Source organism: Bombina bombina, chromosome 3 (genome assembly GCF_027579735.1).
Source record: "Bombina bombina isolate aBomBom1 chromosome 3, aBomBom1.pri, whole genome shotgun sequence".
NCBI lineage: Eukaryota > Metazoa > Chordata > Amphibia > Anura > Bombinatoridae > Bombina > Bombina bombina.
The window spans coordinates 588,069,506-588,091,028 of NC_069501.1; the positions used below are offsets into that span (position 1 = coordinate 588,069,506).

The 21,523-nt window shown below is 40.9% G+C and overlaps 1 protein-coding gene across 4 annotated transcripts in view; it reads left to right on the top strand.

The window, feature by feature from the left end:
• The window catches only part of INPP5B (inositol polyphosphate-5-phosphatase B), a 406,727-nt gene that overhangs the window by 308,957 nt on the left and 76,247 nt on the right, over positions 1 to 21,523 (top strand). For all 4 annotated transcript variants that reach the window (XM_053707160.1, XM_053707161.1, XM_053707162.1 and 1 more), the window contains one exon: positions 173 to 282. In XM_053707160.1, coding sequence (XP_053563135.1) covers positions 173 to 282 — 110 coding nt within the window. The remainder of the gene's footprint in view (positions 1 to 172; positions 283 to 21,523) is intronic.

Here is a 21,523-nt window from a genome sequence, read left to right on the forward strand (position 1 = left end):
TTCAGCCTAGTCCTAGTAGGGCTTTGCTGGTATAAAGCAGACTTCACCTATGTATTTACCCCTTTGCTGCATTAAACAGATATAATCAAGCTATTGTGCAATAACAAAATGCTCGTGTTCTATTTTCATTTGTGTGCCCTTTTAAATCTGGCATTATTTTGGTCTCTTCCAGCTGAAGCATCAGATGAATGAAAAGGCTGTGTTTGATGGTTTTACAGAAGGGGAGATAACATTCCAACCAACTTACAAGTATGACACTGGTTCTGATGAATGGGATACAAGGTATGTAAACCCAGTTCCCTCAGATGCTGTAGTACATAAAGTTTTACTTTAGTGAACTGCAAATGCTTATACGGCATAGTAAAGAGGTACATCCTGTTGCATTTCATTTGTAAAGATAAAGAAACCTCTGATTAATAACACCTAAGTGGCTTTTCTTTCATGTAATTAGCAAGAGTCCATGAGCTAGTGACGTATGGGATATACATTCCTACCAGGAGGGGCAAAGTTTCCCAAACCTCAAAATGCCTATAAATACACCCCTCACCACACCCACAATTCAGTTTTACAAACTTTGCCTCCTATGGAGGTGGTGAAGTAAGTTTGTGCTAAGATTTCTACGTTGATATGCGCTTCGCAGCAGGCTGAAGCCCGGTTTTCCCCTTAGAGTGCAGTGAATGTCAGAGGGATGTGAAGAGAGTATTGCCTATTTGAATACAATGGTCTTCCTCTAGGGGATCTATTTCATAGGTTCTCTTTTATCGGTCGTAGAGATTTCTTCTCCTACCTCCCTTTTCAGATCGACGATATACTCTTATATACCATTACCTCTACTGATTCTCGTTTCAGTACTGGTTTGGCTATCTACTATATGTAGATGAGTGTCTTAGGGTAAGTAAGTCTTATTTTATTATGACACTCTAAGCTATGGTGGGCACTTTATATGTAAAGTTCTAAATATATGTGTTTAAACTTATATTTGCCATGATTCAGGATAATCGGTATTCCTTCATTCAGACTGTCAGTTTCATTATTTAGGATAATGCATATGAATAAAAAAAAAATTTCCTTACCTTAAAAATTTTCAATTGACTTTTTTCCCTGCAGGCTGTTAGGCTCGCGGGGGCAGAAAATGCTTCAATTTATTGCGTCATTCTTGGCGCAAACTTTTTTGGCGCAAAAATTTTGTCATTTCCGGCGCCATAGTTGACGCCGGAAGTTTGTTTGTGGTTGCGTCATTTTTTGACGTATGTGTGTTACGTTTTTTTGCGCCAAAAAATGTGGGCGTAATTTTTTACGTCAGAGGATGTGGCGTCATACTTGGCGCCAAAAAATATGGGCGTTGTATTTGGCGCCAATAATGTGGGCGTCATACTTGGCGCCAAAAAATGTGGGCGTCATTCTAATCTCCACCTGTTTTCACATTGTTTAAGTTTCACTTTTTCATTGCTTCTGGTTGCTAGAGGCTTGTTTATTTTGCATCTTTTCCCATTCCTGAAACTGTAATTTAAGGAATTTGATAATTTTGCTTTATATGTTGTTTTTTCTATTACATATTGCAAGATGTCACAACCTGACCCTGGATCAGAATCTACTTCTGGAAAGACGCTGCCTGATGCTGGTTCTACCAAAGTTAAGTGCATTTGTTGTAAACTTTTGGTAACTGTTCCTCCGGCTGTAGTTTGTGTTAGTTGTCATGATAAGCTTTCTAACGCAGATAGTGTCTCCATTAGTAATAATCCTTTACCTGTTGTTTTTCCTTCAACATCTAATTTTCAGGATGTCCCTGTTAATGTAAAAGAATTTGTTTCTAATTCTATTAGGAAGGCTCTGTCTGTTATTCCTCCTTCCAGTAAACGTAAAAGGTCTTTTAAAACTTCTCATATTTCAGATGAATTTTTAAGTGACCGCCATCATTCTGACTTATCTGTTTCTGATGAGGATCTATCTGGTTCAGAAGATTCTGCTTCAGATATTGACACTGATAAATCTTCATATTTATTTAAGATGGAGTTTATTCGTTCTTTACTTAAAGAAGTGTTGATTGCATTAGATGTGGAGGAGTCTAGTCCTCTTGATACTAAATCTACTAAGCGTTTAAATTCAGTTTTTAAACCTCATGTAGTTATTCCAGAAGTTTTTACAGTTCCTGATGCTATTTCAGAAGTAATTTCTAGGGAATGGAATAGTCTGGGTACTTCATTTACTCCTTCTCCAAGGTTTAAGAAATTGTACCCTGTCATCTGATAGATTAGAATTTTGGGACAAAATCCCTAAAGTTGATGGGGCTATCTCTACTCTTGCTAAACGTACTACTATTCCTACGGCGGATAGTACTTCCTTTAAGGATCCTTTAGATAGGAAGCTTGAATCCTTTCTAAGGAGAGCTTATTTGTGTTCAGGTAATCTTCTTAGACCTGCTATTTCTTTGGCTGATGTTGCTGCAGCTTCCACTTTCTGGTTGGAGGCTTTAGCGCAATAAGTGTCAGACCATAATGCTTATAGCATTGTTAAACTTCTTCAACATGCTAATAACTTTATTTGTGATGCCATTTTTGATATCATTAGAATTGATGTCAGGTATATGTCTTTAGCTATTTTAGCTAGAAGAGCTTTATGGCTTAAATCTTGGAATGCAGATATGACTTCTAAGTCAACTTTGCTTTCTCTTTCTTTCTAAGATAATAAATTATTTGGTTCACAGTTGGATTCTATAATTTCAACTGTTACTTGGGGGAAAGGTTCCTTTTTGCCTCAGGACAAAAAATCTAAAGGTAAATATAGGGCTGCTAATCGTTTTCGTTCCTTTCGTCAGAATAAGGAACAGAAGCCTGACCCTTCCCCTAAAGGAACGGTTTCCGTTTGGAAACCTTCTCCAGTCTTTAATAAATCCAAGCCTTTTAGAAAGTCAAAACCAGCTCCCAAATCCGCATGAAGGTGCGGCCCTCATTCCAGCACAGCTGGTAGGGGGCAGGTTACGATTTTTCAAAGATATTTGGATCAATTCGATTCACAGTCTTTGGATTCAGAACATTGTTTCACAAGGGTACAGAATAGGTTTCAAGGTAAGGCCGCCTGTGAGAAGATTTTTTCTCTCACGCATTCCAGTAAACCCAGTGAAGGCTCAGGCATTTCTGAAATGTGTTTCAGACCTAGAGTTGGCTGGGGTAATTGTGCCAGTTCCAGTTCTGGAACGGGGTCTGGGGTTTTACTCAAATCTATTCATTGTACCAAAGAAGGAGAATTCCTTCAGACCAGTTCTGGATCTAAAAATATTGAATCGTTTTGTAAGGATACCAACATTCAAAATGATAACTATAAGGACTATTCTGCCTTTTGTTCAGCAAGGGCATTATATGTCTACAATAGACTTACAGGATGCATATCTTCATATTCCAATTCATCCAGATCACTATCAGTTCCTGAGATTCTCTTTTCTAGACAAGCATTACCAGTTTGTTGCCCTTCCGTTCGGCCTAGCAAAAGCTCCAAGGATCTTTTCAAAGGTTCTCGGTGCCCTTCTCTCTGTAATCAGAGAGCAGGGTATTGTGGTATTTCCTTATTTGGACGATATCTTGGTACTTGCTCAGTCTTTACATTCTGCAGAATCTTATACGAATCAACTTGTGTTGTTTCTTCAAAGACATGGTTGGAGGATCAATTTACCAAAGAGTTCCTTGATTCCTCAGACAAAGGTAACCTTTTTGGGTTTTCAAATAGATTCAGTGTCCATAACTTTGTCTCTAACAGAAAAGAGACGTCTGAAGTTGGTTTCAGCTTGTCGAAACCTTCAGTCTCATTCATTCCCTTCGGTAGCTTTGTGCATGGAAATTCTAGGTCTCATGACTGCTGCATCGGACGCGATCCCCTTTGCTCGCTTTCACATGAGACCTCTCCAGCTTTGTATGCTGAACCAGTGGTGCAGGGATTATACAAAGATATCACAATTAATATCCTTAAATCCCAATGTTCGATCTTCTCTGACTTCGTGGTTGAATCACCATCGTCTAATTCAAGGGGCCTCTTTTGTTCGTCCAACCTGGACTGTGATCTCAACAGATGCGAGTCTTTCAGGTTGGGGAGCTGTATGGGGATCTCTGACAGCGCAGGGGGTTTGGGAATTTCAGGAGGCGAAATTACCAATCAACATTTTGGAACTTCAGTTCTGGCCTCTTCTGAAGAGAGAATCGTTTATTTGTTTTCAGACAGACAATGTCACAACCGTGGCGTATGTCAATCATCAAGGTGGGACTCACAGTCCTCTGGCTATGAAAGAAGTATCTTGGATACTTGTATGGGCGGAATCCAGCTCCTGTCTAATCTCTGCGGTTCACATCCCAGGTGTAGACAATTGGGAAGCGGATTATCTCAGTCGCCAGACGTTACATCCGGGTGAATGGTCTCTTCACCCAGAGGTATTTCTTCAGATTGTTCAAATCTGGGGACTTCCAGAAATAGATCTGATGGCCTCTCATCTAAACAAGAAACTTCCCAGGTATCTGTCCAGATCTAGGGATCCTCAGGCGGAAGCAGTGGACACGTTGTCGCTTCCTTGGAATTATCAACCTGCTTATATCTTTCCACCTCTAGTTCTTCTTCCAAAAGTGATTTCCAAAATTCTAATGGAACGTTCGTTTGTATTGCTGGTGGCTCCAGCATGGCCTCACAGGTTTTGGTATGCGGATCTCGTTCGGATGGCAAGTTGCCAACCTTGGACACTTCCATTAAGGCCCATTTTTCCATCAGGATCTCAAATCATTAAATTTGAAGGTATGGAGATTGAACGCTTGATTCTTAGTCATAGAGGTTTCTCTGACTCCGTAAATAATACTATGTTACAGGCTCGTAAGTCTGTGTCTAGAAAGATTTATTACCGAGTCTGGAAGACTTACATTTCTTGGTGTTCTTCTCATAAATTCTCTTGGCATTCTTTTAGAATTCCTAGGATTTTACAGTTTCTTCAGGATGGTTTGGATAAGGGTTTGTCTGCAAGCTCTTTGAAAGGTCAAATCTCTGCTCTTTCTGTTCTTTTTCACAGAAAGATTGCTAATCATCCTGATATTCATTGTTTTGTACAGGCTTTGGTTCATATCAAGCCTGTCATTAAGTCAATCTCTCCTCCTTGGAGTCTTAATTTGGTTCTGAGGGCTTTACAGGCTCCTCTGTTTGAACCTATGCATTCTCTGGATATTAAATTACTGAAGCCCGGTTTTCCCCTTAGAGTGCAGTGAATGTCAGAGGGATGTGAAGAGAGTATTGCCTATTTGAATACAATGGTCTTCCTCTAGGGGATCTATTTCATAGGTTCTCTTTTATCGGTCGTAGAGATTTCTTCTCCTACCTCCCTTTTCAGATCGACGATATACTCTTATATACCATTACCTCTACTGATTCTCGTTTCAGTACTGGTTTGGCTATCTACTATATGTAGATGAGTGTCTTAGGGTAAGTAAGTCTTATTTTATTATGACACTCTAAGCTATGGTGGGCACTTTATATGTAAAGTTCTAAATATATGTGTTTAAACTTATATTTGCCATGATTCAGGATAATCGGTATTCCTTCATTCAGACTGTCAGTTTCATTATTTAGGATAATGCATATGAATAAAAAAAAAATTTCCTTACCTTAAAAATTTTCAATTGACTTTTTTCCCTGCAGGCTGTTAGGCTCGCGGGGGCAGAAAATGCTTCAATTTATTGCGTCATTCTTGGCGCAAACTTTTTTGGCGCAAAAATTTTGTCATTTCCGGCGCCATAGTTGACGCCGGAAGTTTGTTTGTGGTTGCGTCATTTTTTGACGTATGTGTGTTACGTTTTTTTGCGCCAAAAAATGTGGGCGTAATTTTTTACGTCAGAGGATGTGGCGTCATACTTGGCGCCAAAAAATATGGGCGTTGTATTTGGCGCCAATAATGTGGGCGTCATACTTGGCGCCAAAAAATGTGGGCGTCATTCTAATCTCCACCTGTTTTCACATTGTTTAAGTTTCACTTTTTCATTGCTTCTGGTTGCTAGAGGCTTGTTTATTTTGCATCTTTTCCCATTCCTGAAACTGTAATTTAAGGAATTTGATAATTTTGCTTTATATGTTGTTTTTTCTATTACATATTGCAAGATGTCACAACCTGACCCTGGATCAGAATCTACTTCTGGAAAGACGCTGCCTGATGCTGGTTCTACCAAAGTTAAGTGCATTTGTTGTAAACTTTTGGTAACTGTTCCTCCGGCTGTAGTTTGTGTTAGTTGTCATGATAAGCTTTCTAACGCAGATAGTGTCTCCATTAGTAATAATCCTTTACCTGTTGTTTTTCCTTCAACATCTAATTTTCAGGATGTCCCTGTTAATGTAAAAGAATTTGTTTCTAATTCTATTAGGAAGGCTCTGTCTGTTATTCCTCCTTCCAGTAAACGTAAAAGGTCTTTTAAAACTTCTCATATTTCAGATGAATTTTTAAGTGACCGCCATCATTCTGACTTATCTGTTTCTGATGAGGATCTATCTGGTTCAGAAGATTCTGCTTCAGATATTGACACTGATAAATCTTCATATTTATTTAAGATGGAGTTTATTCGTTCTTTACTTAAAGAAGTGTTGATTGCATTAGATGTGGAGGAGTCTAGTCCTCTTGATACTAAATCTACTAAGCGTTTAAATTCAGTTTTTAAACCTCATGTAGTTATTCCAGAAGTTTTTACAGTTCCTGATGCTATTTCAGAAGTAATTTCTAGGGAATGGAATAGTCTGGGTACTTCATTTACTCCTTCTCCAAGGTTTAAGAAATTGTACCCTGTCATCTGATAGATTAGAATTTTGGGACAAAATCCCTAAAGTTGATGGGGCTATCTCTACTCTTGCTAAACGTACTACTATTCCTACGGCGGATAGTACTTCCTTTAAGGATCCTTTAGATAGGAAGCTTGAATCCTTTCTAAGGAGAGCTTATTTGTGTTCAGGTAATCTTCTTAGACCTGCTATTTCTTTGGCTGATGTTGCTGCAGCTTCCACTTTCTGGTTGGAGGCTTTAGCGCAATAAGTGTCAGACCATAATGCTTATAGCATTGTTAAACTTCTTCAACATGCTAATAACTTTATTTGTGATGCCATTTTTGATATCATTAGAATTGATGTCAGGTATATGTCTTTAGCTATTTTAGCTAGAAGAGCTTTATGGCTTAAATCTTGGAATGCAGATATGACTTCTAAGTCAACTTTGCTTTCTCTTTCTTTCTAAGATAATAAATTATTTGGTTCACAGTTGGATTCTATAATTTCAACTGTTACTTGGGGGAAAGGTTCCTTTTTGCCTCAGGACAAAAAATCTAAAGGTAAATATAGGGCTGCTAATCGTTTTCGTTCCTTTCGTCAGAATAAGGAACAGAAGCCTGACCCTTCCCCTAAAGGAACGGTTTCCGTTTGGAAACCTTCTCCAGTCTTTAATAAATCCAAGCCTTTTAGAAAGTCAAAACCAGCTCCCAAATCCGCATGAAGGTGCGGCCCTCATTCCAGCACAGCTGGTAGGGGGCAGGTTACGATTTTTCAAAGATATTTGGATCAATTCGATTCACAGTCTTTGGATTCAGAACATTGTTTCACAAGGGTACAGAATAGGTTTCAAGGTAAGGCCGCCTGTGAGAAGATTTTTTTCTCTCACGCATTCCAGTAAACCCAGTGAAGGCTCAGGCATTTCTGAAATGTGTTTCAGACCTAGAGTTGGCTGGGGTAATTGTGCCAGTTCCAGTTCTGGAACGGGGTCTGGGGTTTTACTCAAATCTATTCATTGTACCAAAGAAGGAGAATTCCTTCAGACCAGTTCTGGATCTAAAAATATTGAATCGTTTTGTAAGGATACCAACATTCAAAATGATAACTATAAGGACTATTCTGCCTTTTGTTCAGCAAGGGCATTATATGTCTACAATAGACTTACAGGATGCATATCTTCATATTCCAATTCATCCAGATCACTATCAGTTCCTGAGATTCTCTTTTCTAGACAAGCATTACCAGTTTGTTGCCCTTCCGTTCGGCCTAGCAAAAGCTCCAAGGATCTTTTCAAAGGTTCTCGGTGCCCTTCTCTCTGTAATCAGAGAGCAGGGTATTGTGGTATTTCCTTATTTGGACGATATCTTGGTACTTGCTCAGTCTTTACATTCTGCAGAATCTTATACGAATCAACTTGTGTTGTTTCTTCAAAGACATGGTTGGAGGATCAATTTACCAAAGAGTTCCTTGATTCCTCAGACAAAGGTAACCTTTTTGGGTTTTCAAATAGATTCAGTGTCCATAACTTTGTCTCTAACAGAAAAGAGACGTCTGAAGTTGGTTTCAGCTTGTCGAAACCTTCAGTCTCATTCATTCCCTTCGGTAGCTTTGTGCATGGAAATTCTAGGTCTCATGACTGCTGCATCGGACGCGATCCCCTTTGCTCGCTTTCACATGAGACCTCTCCAGCTTTGTATGCTGAACCAGTGGTGCAGGGATTATACAAAGATATCACAATTAATATCCTTAAATCCCAATGTTCGATCTTCTCTGACTTCGTGGTTGAATCACCATCGTCTAATTCAAGGGGCCTCTTTTGTTCGTCCAACCTGGACTGTGATCTCAACAGATGCGAGTCTTTCAGGTTGGGGAGCTGTATGGGGATCTCTGACAGCGCAGGGGGTTTGGGAATTTCAGGAGGCGAAATTACCAATCAACATTTTGGAACTTCAGTTCTGGCCTCTTCTGAAGAGAGAATCGTTTATTTGTTTTCAGACAGACAATGTCACAACCGTGGCGTATGTCAATCATCAAGGTGGGACTCACAGTCCTCTGGCTATGAAAGAAGTATCTTGGATACTTGTATGGGCGGAATCCAGCTCCTGTCTAATCTCTGCGGTTCACATCCCAGGTGTAGACAATTGGGAAGCGGATTATCTCAGTCGCCAGACGTTACATCCGGGTGAATGGTCTCTTCACCCAGAGGTATTTCTTCAGATTGTTCAAATCTGGGGACTTCCAGAAATAGATCTGATGGCCTCTCATCTAAACAAGAAACTTCCCAGGTATCTGTCCAGATCTAGGGATCCTCAGGCGGAAGCAGTGGACACGTTGTCGCTTCCTTGGAATTATCAACCTGCTTATATCTTTCCACCTCTAGTTCTTCTTCCAAAAGTGATTTCCAAAATTCTAATGGAACGTTCGTTTGTATTGCTGGTGGCTCCAGCATGGCCTCACAGGTTTTGGTATGCGGATCTCGTTCGGATGGCAAGTTGCCAACCTTGGACACTTCCATTAAGGCCCATTTTTCCATCAGGATCTCAAATCATTAAATTTGAAGGTATGGAGATTGAACGCTTGATTCTTAGTCATAGAGGTTTCTCTGACTCCGTAAATAATACTATGTTACAGGCTCGTAAGTCTGTGTCTAGAAAGATTTATTACCGAGTCTGGAAGACTTACATTTCTTGGTGTTCTTCTCATAAATTCTCTTGGCATTCTTTTAGAATTCCTAGGATTTTACAGTTTCTTCAGGATGGTTTGGATAAGGGTTTGTCTGCAAGCTCTTTGAAAGGTCAAATCTCTGCTCTTTCTGTTCTTTTTCACAGAAAGATTGCTAATCATCCTGATATTCATTGTTTTGTACAGGCTTTGGTTCATATCAAGCCTGTCATTAAGTCAATCTCTCCTCCTTGGAGTCTTAATTTGGTTCTGAGGGCTTTACAGGCTCCTCTGTTTGAACCTATGCATTCTCTGGATATTAAATTACTTTCTTGGAAAGTGTTGTTCCTTTTGGCCATCTCTTCTGCTAGAAGAGTTTCTGAGTTATCTGCTCTTTCTTGTGAATCTCCTTTTCTGACTTTTCAACAGGATAAGGCGGTGTTGCGGACTTCATTTAAATTTTTACCTAAGGTTGTGAATTCTAACAACATTAGTAGAGAAATTATTGTCCCTTCATTGTGTCCTAATCCTAAGATTTCTATGGAGAGATCTTTACATTCTTTGGCTGTAGTAAGAGCTTTGAAATATTATGTAGAAGCTACTAAAGGTTTTAGAAAGACTTCTAGTCTATTTGTTATCTTTTCTGGTTCCAGGAAAGGTCAGAAGGCTTCTGCTATTTCCTTGGCATCTTGGTTAAAGTCTTTGATTCATCATGCTTATGTAGAGTCGGGTAAGTCCCCGCCTCAAAGGATAACGGCTCATTCTACTAGGTCAGTTTCTACTTCCTGGGCTTTTAGGAATGAAGCTTCTGTTGATCAGATTTGCAAAGCAGCAACTTGGTCTTCTTTGCATACTTTTACTAAATTCTACCATTTTGATGTTTTTTCTTCTTCTGAAGCAGTTTTTGGTAGAAAAGTACTTCAGGCAGCGGTTTCAGTTTGATTCTTCTACTTATAATTTCAGTTTTTTTCAATATAAGATTAAAACTTTTTGATTTGGGTTGTGGATTATTTTTTCAGCAGAATTGGCTGTCTTTATTTTATCCCTCCCTCTCTAGTGACTCTTGCGTGGAAGTTCCACATCTTGGGTATCTGCTATCCCATACGTCACTAGCTCATGGACTCTTGCTAATTACATGAAAGAAAGCATAATTTATGTAAGAACTTACCTGATAAATTCATTTCTTTCATATTAGCAAGAGTCCATGAGGCCCACCCTTTTTGTGGTGGTTATGATATTTTTGTATAAAGCACAATTATTCCATTCCTTATTTTTGATGCTTTTGCTCCTTTCTTATCACCCCACTTCTTGGCTATTCGTTAAACTGAATTGTGGGTGTGGTGAGGGGTGTATTTATAGGCATTTTGAGGTTTGGGAAACTTTGCCCCTCCTGGTAGGAATGTATATCCCATACGTCACTAGCTCATGGACTCTTGCTAATATGAAAGAAATGAATTTATCAGGTAAGTTCTTACATAAATTATGTTTTTTTTATAATATTGTCATCCTTTCTATAAAGTAGTACACCTGACTCTGACAGACTCACTAAGCACTAGTCCCACACATCAATAATTACATTACTTAGTTGTTTTTATCATTTCTTCTTTATTTATTTTTTACTTCAACCATTTTACAACATGTTATTTTTATAGAATTCATGGCTTTAGAACAGAACATTGTTTTTTCAAATTTGTTTCTCAGATACAATCGCGATATCTGATATTACTTCCAGAAACACTTTTTTTCACCCAGTCAATAGAAGTTGATCTTTTTGGATCGGTTTGTTCTGCTTTCTAAGCAGTTACATATCTATTTTCTGTTTATTTATTTGTGTCTTCTGAAATCAGAAAAGTTTGCCCCTTTTTCCTGAGAATTGTGTCTTTTCCAGTTCTGAGAACTGGAAGTGCACACTGTATAATTCACAAAAGTAACAACCATTTAAAAATTTTAAAAAACTATCAAAGGTATTAAGAAAGTTAGCTTACACTTATTCACAGCTTACGAAATTCATAAGACTTTATTGTTGTGTCTCACTATTTTTATTTCTTTCCGAAGATATGGTGAGTCCACAACATCATCAATTACTATTGGGAATATCACTCCTGGCCAGCAGGAGGAGGCAAAGAGCACCACAGTTAAACTGTTAAGTATCACTTCCCTTCCCACAAACCCCAGTTATTCTATTTGCCTTCGGTGCAGGGAGGAGGTGAAGTTTTGTTGTCTGAAGAAGATTGGATTTATTTCACTTCAATCAAGATTTTATTATTTTGAAAGCCAGAGTAGGTTTCCTCTCAAGATTGGGTCTAGCCGTACTCCACGTTAGTCCCTTCAGTAGGGCAGTGGTGTCTTTATTAAGCAGTTAGGAACTTGTGAAGTGGGCTTCACTGCGTTTTCCTAACATGTTGCTGCCCTGGTATAGAAAGCCAGAGTAGGTTTACGCTGTTCTTTCTTTTTTCCCACAGGTCCCTGTAAGGAGTTGTGTCCTTCCATACCGTGGGAGCTGTCTTTCTGCCGAACAGCTAGAGGTGCAGGTAAGTGCCTTTTGTCTTCTGGGGCTAGGAGGCTGGCACTGAAGGGAAATGCTGCCCAAGCTGTTTACATTTCTCTTGTAAGATGTATCGAGTCCACGGATTCATCCTTACTTGTGGGATATTCTCCTTCCCTACAGGAAGTGGCAAAGAGAGAACCCACAGCAGAGCTGTCTATATAGCTCCTCCCTTAGCTCCACCCCCCAGTCATTCTCTTTGCCTACTCTAAGTACTAGGAAGGGCAGAGCGAGTGTGGTGACAAAAATGTTATTTCTCAAGCAAATGTTATTTCTCAAGCAAAAGTTTATTTTAAATGGTACCGGTGTGTACTATTTACTCTCTGGCAGAAAAGGGATTAAGATTTCTGCAAGGAGGATGATGATCTTAGCACTTTGTAACTAAGAGCCACTGCTGTTCTCACAAGGGCTGAAGAGTACAGGAAAACTTCAGTTGGGGGAACGGTTTGCATGCTAAGCTGCATACGAGGTATATTCAGTCTATATTTTTCTAGACAGACTGTGTTAATTCTAGAAAAGGCTGGCAATATTCCCATGAGGGAAGGGTAAGCTGTATTTAGACACTTGGATAGGAATTTCAGCTTGCATGAAGGGCTCATTAGTTACTGGTGACACTGTTAGGAAAAAACGTTTTTGTTTATTCAGTAAATGATGCAATTATAACGTTTTTTTGAAGGGACTAAAGGGGTAATTGTGGCTTGTTTTTGGGGTTTTTAACCCACATGGTTAATTAAGAGACACTCTGGTGTTTTTCTGATAGGCCTCAAAACATCGAGTGAGGTGGGAGGGGCCTATTTTCGCGCCTCAGTTGCGCAGTTTCTTTTCCTCAGAGACATCTAACTGCTTCTCCAGAGGTTCCTGCTGTGTTTGAGGGCTGTAAAATAAGTTTTTTTCCCCACAAATCGTTCTGATTTTTACGTTTTTTCAATCCGGTTTTGCCATTAAGGGATTAATTGTTTATTTGCATAGCTGTGCAAAGTTACTAAGGCTTTATGATGCTACTGTAAAAATTTCGTTAAGTTTACTGCTTTTTTACACTTTTGCAGAATTTGTGCAGCTTTTTTTCTCTTAAAGACACAGTACCGTTTTAATAATAAATGTTATTTACTTTGATTACAGTGTTTTCCAAGCTTGCTTGTTACATTACTAGCCTGTTTAACATGTCTGACACCAAGGAAAATCCTTGTTCAATATGTTTGGAAGCCATTGTGGACCCCCCTCTTAGAATGTGTCCCAATTGTACTGATATGTCTATAAACTATAAAGAACATATATTAGCACTTAAAAATAGAGCAATAGATTATTCTCAGTCAGAAGTAAATGAGGGTTCGCCATCCAGCTCTCCCCAAGTGTCACAACCAGTAACGCCCGCACAAGTGACGCCAAGTACCTCTAGTGCGTCAAATTCTTTTACTTTACAAGACATGGCCACAGTTATGAATATAACCCTCACAGAGGTTTTATCTAAGCTGCCTGGTTTACAAGGAAAGCGGGACAGCTCTGGGTTTAGGAAAAATGCTGATTCGTCTGACGCTTTATTAGCCGTATCTGATATGCCCTCACAATGCTCTGAATTAGGGGTGAGGGATTTGTTATCTGAGGGAGAAATTTCTGATTCAGGAAAGACGCTTCCTCAGACAGATTCTGATATGACGGCCTTTAAATTTAAGCTTGAACACCTCCGCTTATTGCTCAGGGAGGTATTAGCGACTCTAGATGATTGTGACCCTATAGTGGTTCCAGAGAAATTGTGTAAAATTGATAAATACTTAGAGGTTCCTGTTTACACTGATGTTTTTCCAGTCCCTAAGAGGATTGTGAATATTATTACTAAGGAGTGGGATAGACCAGGTATTCCGTTCACTCCCCCTCCTGTTTTTAAAAAAATGTTTCCCATATCTGACACCATGCGGGACTTGTGGCAGACAGTTCCTAAGGTGGAGGGAGCTATTTCTACTCTTTCTAAGCATACAACTATACCTATCGAAGACAGTTGTGCTTTCAAAGATCCTATGGATAAAAAATTAGAGGGTCTCCTAAAGAAAATTTTTGTTCATCAGGGTTTTTCTCTCCAACCTATTGCGTGCATTGTTCCTGTAACTACTGCAGCTGCTTTCTGGTTTGAGGCTCTAGAAGAGGCTCTTCAGAATTGAGACTCCATTAGAGGAGATTATGGACAGAATTAAGGCCCTTAAATTGGCTAATTCTTTTATTACAGATGCCACATTTCAACTGGCTAAATTAGCGGCAAAGAATTCAGGTTTTGCCATTTTAGCACGCAGGGCGTTATGGCTTAAGTCCTGGTCTGCTGATGTGTCATCTAAATCTAAACTTTTGAACATCCCTTTCAAAGGAAAGACCCTATTCGGGCCTGAACTGAAAGAGATTATTTCAGACATCACTGGAGGGAAAGGTCATGCCCTCCCTCAGGATAGATCAAATAAGATGAGGACCAAACAAAATAATTTTCGTTCCTTTCGGAACTTTAAGAGTGGTCCCGCTTCAGCTTCCTCTGCTGCAAAGCAAGAGGGGAATTTTGCCAAATCCAAGTCAGTCTGAAGACCTAACCAGGCTTGGAACAAGGGTAAATAGGCCAAGAAGCCTGCAGCTGCCTCTAAGACAGCATGGAGGGGTAGCCCCCGATCCGGGACCGGATCTAGTAGGGGGCTGACTCTCTCTCTTCACTCAGGCTTGGGCAAGAGATGTTCACGATCCCTGGGCTTTAGAAATTGTGTCCCAGGGATATCTTCTGGAATTCAAAGACTCCCTTCCAAGGGGGAGATTTCACATTTCTCGATTGTCTGTAAACCAGACAAAGAGAGAGGCATTCTTACGCTGTGTAGAAGACCTACATACCATGGGGGTGATCCGCCCAGTCCCAAAAGAGGAACAGGGGCTAGGGTTTTACTCAAACCTGTTTGTGGTTCCCAAAAAAGAGGGAACTTTCAGACCAATCTTGGATCTCAAAATTCTAAACAAGTTCCTCAAAGTTCCATCATTCAAGATGGAGACTATTCGGACTATTCTACCTCTGATCCAGGAGGGTCAATATATGACTACCATGGACTTAAAGGATGCGTATCTTCACATCCCTATTCACAGAAATCATCATCAATTTCTCAGATTCGCCTTTCTAAACAGGCATTACCAGTTTGTGGCCCTTCCCTTCGGGTTGGCCACGGCTCCCAAAATTTTCACAAAGGTGCTAGAGTCCCTTCTGGCAGTTCTACGACCACGGGGCATAGCAGTTGCGCCTTATCTAGACGACATCTTAATTCAGGCGTCGACTTTCCAGCTAGCCAAGTCTCACACAGACATCGTGTTGGCTTTTTCTGAGATCTCACGGGTGGAAGGTGAACATAAAAAAGAGTTCTCTCTCCCCTCTTACAAGAGTTTCCTTTCTAGGGACTCTGATAGATTCGGTAGAAATGAAAATATTTCTGACGGAGGTCAGAAAATCAAAACTCTTAACCACTTGCCGAGCTCTTCATTCCATTCCTCGGCTATCAGTGGCTCAGTGTATGGAGGTAATCGGACTCATGGTAGCGGCAATGGACATAGTTCCTTTTGCCCGCCTACACCTCAGACCACTACAACTATGCATGCTCAAACAGTGGAATGGGGATTATGCAGATTTATCTCCTCAACTGCATCTGGACCAGGAGACCAGAGATTCTCTTCTCTGGTGGTTGTCTCAGGACCACCTGTCTCAGGGAATGTACTTCCACAGGCCAGAGTGGCTCATTGTAACGACAGATGCCAGCCTGCTAGGCTGGGGTGCAGTCTGGAACTCCCTGAAAGCACAGGGCTTATGGTCTCGGGAGGAATCTTCTTCCAATAAACATTCTAGAACTGAGAGCGATATTCAATGCGCTTCAGGCGTGGCCTCAGCTTGCTGCGGCCAAATTCATCAGGTTTCAGTCGGACAACATCACGACTGTAGCTTATATCAATCATCAAGGAGGAACAAGGAGTTCTCTAGCGATGATGGAGGTAACCAAAATAATCCGATGGGCAGAGGATCACTCTTGCCATCTCTCAGCAATCCACATCCCAGGAGTAGAGAACTGGGAGGCGGATTTCCTAAGTCGTCAGACTTTTCATCCGGGGGAGTGGGAACTCCATCCGGAGGTATTTGCCCAGCCGATTCAGCTATGGGGCACACCAGAATTGGATCTGATGGCGTCCCGTCAGAATGCTAAACTTCCTCGTTACGGGTCCAGGTCCCGGGATCCCAAGGCGGTACTGATAGATGCTCTAGCAGTGCCTTGGTCCTTCAATCTGGCCTATGTATTTCCACCGTTTCCTCTCTTCCCAGGTCTGGTTGCCAGAATCAAGCAGGAGAGAGCTTCGGTGATTCTGATAGCACCTGCGTGGCCACGCAGGACTTGGTATGCAGACATAGTGGACATGTCCTCGGTTCCACCGTGGACTCTGCCAATGAGGCGGGACCTTCTAATCCAAGGTCTGTTCACGCATCCAAATCTAATGTCTCTGCATCTGACTGCTTGGAGATTGAACGCCTTATTCTATCAAAGCGTGGTTTCTCTTAGTCGGTCATTGTTACCCTGATTCAGGCTAGAAAGCCTGTCACCAGGAAGATCTATCATAAGATTTGGCGCAAATATCTTTATTGGTGTGAATCCAAAGGTTACTCGTGGAGTAAGATTAGGATTCCTAGAATATTGTCTTTTCTCCAAGAAGGTTTGGAGAAGGGATTATCAGCTAGTTCCCTAAAAGGGCAAATATCTGCTTTGTCTATTCTACTACACAAACGTCTGGCAGATGTCCCAGACGTTCAAGCATTTAGTCAGGCTTTGGTCAGAATTAAGCCTGTATTTAAGCCTGTTGCTCCGCCTTGGAGCCTAAACTTAGTCCTTAAAGTTCTTCAAGGGGTTCCGTTTGAACCTATGCATTCCATAGATATTAAGCTTCTATCTTGGAAAGTTTTGTTTTTAGTAGCTATCTCTTCGGCTTGAAGAGTTTCTGAGCTATCTGCTTTACAATGTGATTCCCCTTACCTTGTTTTCCATGCAGATAAGATGGTTTTGCGTACCAAACCTGGGTTTCTCTTCCTAAGGTTGTTTCTAATAAGAATATCAATCAAGAGATTATTGTTCCTTCTGTGTCCTAATCCTTCATCAAAGAAGGAACGTCTGTTACACAATCTTGATGTGGTTCGTGCTTTAAAGTTCTACTTACAAGCAACTAAAGATTTCAGTCAAACATCCTCATTGTTTGTTGTTTATTCTGGTAAACGGAGAGGTCAAAGGGCTTCAGCTACCTCTTTTTCCTTTTGGCTGAAAAGCATCATCCGTTTGGCCTATGAGACTGCTGGACAGCAGCCTCCTGAAAGAATTACTGCTTATTCTACTAGAGCTGTGGCTTCCACATGGGCTTTTAAAAATGAGGTTTCTGTTGAACAGATTTGTAAGGCGGCGACTTGGTCTTCGCTTCATACTTTTTCCAAAATTTACAAATTCGATACTTTTGCTTCTTTGGAGGCTATTTTTGGGAGAAAGGTTCTACAAGCAGTGGTGCCTTCCATTTAAGGTCCCTGTCTTGTCCCTCCCTTCATCCGTGTCCTAAAGCTTTGGTATTGGTATCCCACAAGTAAGGATGAATCCGTGGACTCGATACATCTTACAAGAGAAAACATAATTTATGCTTACCTGATAAATTTATTTCTCTTGTGATGTATCGAGTCCACGGCCGGCCCTGTTTTTTAAGACAGGCATATATATTTTTATTTTAAAACTTTCAGTCACCATTGCACCCTATAGTTTCTCCTTTTTCTTCCTAGCCTTCGGTCGAATGACTGGGGGGTGGAGCTAAGGGAGGAGCTATATAGACAGCTCTTTGCCACTTCCTGTAGGGAAGGAGAATATCCCACAAGTAAGGATGAATCCGTGGACTCGATACATCACAAGAGAAATAAATTTATCAGGTAAGCATAAATTATGTTTTTATTATGGGACTAATATCTTGGGTACAGGATGAGTTTTTGGCAGGGGCAGGCACTATTAGTATGTGACATTAGAGACTGGGGTGCATACTTTTATTTGGTGATTTAAGTATATCCCCTTTTTTCCTTATGCTGGGTGATATAATAAGCTAAGCAAGCTATTTGTTTCAAGCTCCTTTGTGAGAGAAACATGTAATGGTTTCTGGGTCAGAACAATCACAGAGTATAGCGATACGCTGCCATTTGTAAAATCCGTTAGTTCACTGTGGTGATAATGTTTATGCTAACTGTTTTGATGTGATGGGCTGAGAAAGTAACGTTTACGGTGCATATGTGAGATAGACCATGCCCTCTAGAGAATTTACTTTGGGTAAAATGATCTCCGCCATTATAAATTGTGTGGCGAGAAGGACGCTGCTATGTTTCTAGCGTTCATGTAAGACGCGCGCTTGTGCTGCTACCCAGTTTCAGTTTGTGGGTCATGTGACTCGTTTCCCCACTTTAGTTTTTACTAGCGGAGTAGCGTCCTTTCCATCTGTCGACTCTCAATCAGCAGGAGAGCTCTGCTGTATTACAGAGTGTTTATTTAGACAGCCTTGACTAATTTGGACAAGAGAATTAGTGGGCTTTAAGAGGACCGTTATAACTTGTCTCTATCTTTTTTAAAGTGGTCTTTTTTCACGCATCAGTTTCTCAGCCCTTCACTGCCTGACTTAAAGTGACAATAAATTTCATATGCAGATTTGATCTTATTGAACATATTTCATGTTAAATAAAGGGATTTCTTTTTTTCCATTGTTATTTAAACTACAGACATGGTAGTTTCTGTTTTTATTTATGTTGTATATGTTTAAGGCAGAAATTGTGCTACTAATAATTCTGTCCAGCTTGCTTAGCCAGTATTTTTCTAGGTGAACCCAATGTCCCTCAGGTTAATGCTGTTCAGGCAATGCCACAGCTTTCTTCTTTAAATGTCCAAGCCTCTATGGCGTCACATGCAGTGCACTGCGGTTCCTATCAATCTCCTGGAGGAGTTAATTTGCCTGCAGATATTAATGCTCAGGTATCTTCAGAGGTATCTGTGGCATTATCTGCTTTTCCTATACTAAAGGGAAATCGCAAGAGGAACATTAGAGACTCAGATAGTGAGGTTTCTGGTCCGCCTGCTGCTACTTGGGTTCCCTTCCTCATAGGTGATGAGGAGAATATGTCAGTAACCTCTGAGAGTGAAATCTCAGATTCAGACAGTATAATTCCTTCATCTGATGCTGAAGTAGTATCCTTCAGATTTAAACTTGAACACCTTTGTGTATGGTTAAAGGAGGTTTTGGCTAATTTGGAGCCACTCCGATACGTATGTCGTTGTCAACCCTAAAGAACCTAGTAAACTTTGTAAATACTAGGATTTCTCTGTGGAGGTTTTTCCTGTTCCAGACTGTGCTAGGAGATTTTTCACACTAATAAGAGAAATCGGGGATTCCTTTTTCCCAGTCTCCTTTCTTTGGAAAGATATTTTCTGTTGCTGTCTCCATTAAATATCATGGTTAAGAGAACTAGGATAGCAGTTCTTTTCAGGATCTATGGACTAAGCTGACGGCTTACATGGAAGTTTGTTTTTTACACTGTGTCAAGTGCGGCATCTTATTGGTGCGATGCCTTGTTTGATCCAATTTGGTAGGGACTCATTTGGAGGAGATCAAGAACAGATTTAAGGCTCTTAAGCTAGCCAATTCTTTTATTTCTGATGCTACTATACAAGTTTATAAACCGGGAGCCAAGATATCTGGCTTTGCTGTGCTAGCCCGCGGGGCGTTGTGGCTATATTCATGGTCAGTGGATTTTTCCTCTGAGCCCAAGCTTCTGACGCTTCCTTACAAGGGTAAGACCTTGTTCTGTCCTGATCTGTGAGGAATATTTCTGATATTACGGGTTAAGGGTCTTTTCTACCACAAGGCAAGATGAATAGACCTAAAGGAGTTTGCCCCCAATCCGGGATTGGTCCAGGTAGGGGGCGGAATCTCTCAGTTTGACTTGAAACATGGATACAAGATGTCCCAGATAGGCTGCGGACATAGTATCTCAGGTTTTCTACATACAATTCATACCTTCCTCCCAGAGGCAGGTTCCTCCTCTCAATTTTTTCTGCAGGCCAGATAACTGAGGCATATTTGAAGTGAGTTTGGGACCTTTCATCCCTGTGAGGGATAGTTACAGTTCCTGTAAGGTAACAGGGTCTAGAATTCTATTCATTCCTGTTCGTGGTTCCCGAAATAGAGGGAGTTTTCGTCCAATGATAGATCTAAGTGTCTCAACAAGTTTTCTTAGGGTACCGTCCTTCAAAATGGAAACCAGTGGTTCCATTCTTCCTTTGGTCCAAGAGGGACAGTTTATGGTGACCATAGACCTGGAGGACATGTATGTTCAAGTTCCTGAGTTTTAGTCTTTCTGTCAAACACTTTCAGTTTGTGTCTCTTCCCTTTGGCCTTGCCATAGCTCTCAGGAGGGGGCTATATTGCCAGTGTTCAGGTTTCAGGGCCTTCCTGGACGTCATAAGGTTCAGGCGACATCTTTTCAATAAGCAAACTCTCATACAGAGATCTTGTTGTTTTTCTTCATTCCACGGATGGAAGTGAATCTGCAGATAAGTTCCCTTGTTCCAGCTACAGGGGTAGTTTCTTAAGGACCATATTAGTTTACCTATCTCTGAAAATATTTTTGACAGAGGTCAGAAATTAGAGGATTCTTTCTTCTTGCCTCTTTTGGCACTCTGTTTAGCCCTTCAGTTGCTCAATGTATGGAGGTAATTGGTCTGATGGTTGCTTCATTGGACATCATACCTTTTCTCGATGCCATCTGAGAGTTTGCTGTTATGCATGTTCAGATAGTGGACCGGGGGGCCTTGTGGCTCTGTCTCGGAGGATAGATCTAGATCTGTCAACATGAGATTATTCCCTGTGGATCAGAGAGGGGAATTAGTGGTTGAGCGCTCGCTTAACTTGCAAGAGGTAGCGGGATCTTGCCGCATTCTCCAGAATCTTTTGGTTTTCTCAGGAACATCTGTCTCGGGGCACATGCTTCTGAAGACCTTCCTGAGTAATAGTGACCATGGTCGCTAGCCTGTTGGGTTGGGGACTATGAACTTGGGAGGAGTCTGCTCTCCCGATAACCATCTTGGAGTTGAGAGCCATCTACAATGCTCTGATGGCTTGGCCTCAGTTGTCTTAACCAGTTTTTCAGGTTTTAGTTGAACAATTTCATCTCAGTGGTTTTCATTAACCACCTGGGAGGAACCTGGAGATCCTTTACCATGATTGGCATGGATTGTTCTGTGGGCGGACGCTCACATTCGTTGTTTATCCACTATTCACATTTCTGGAGTGAATACCAGGAGCGGACTTCATGAGCAGTCAGATATTCCGGGGAGTGGGCGCTTCTCCCTGAGGTGTTCTACAGGTTATCCCTCAAATGGGGGGTGCTGGAGTTGAAGATGGCAGTATGCCAAGCTTCCAAGTTGTGTTAAAGGCCAAGAGATCAGCAGGCTGCTCTGTTAAATACCCTGGCGGTTACTTGGGATTTCAGTCTGACAT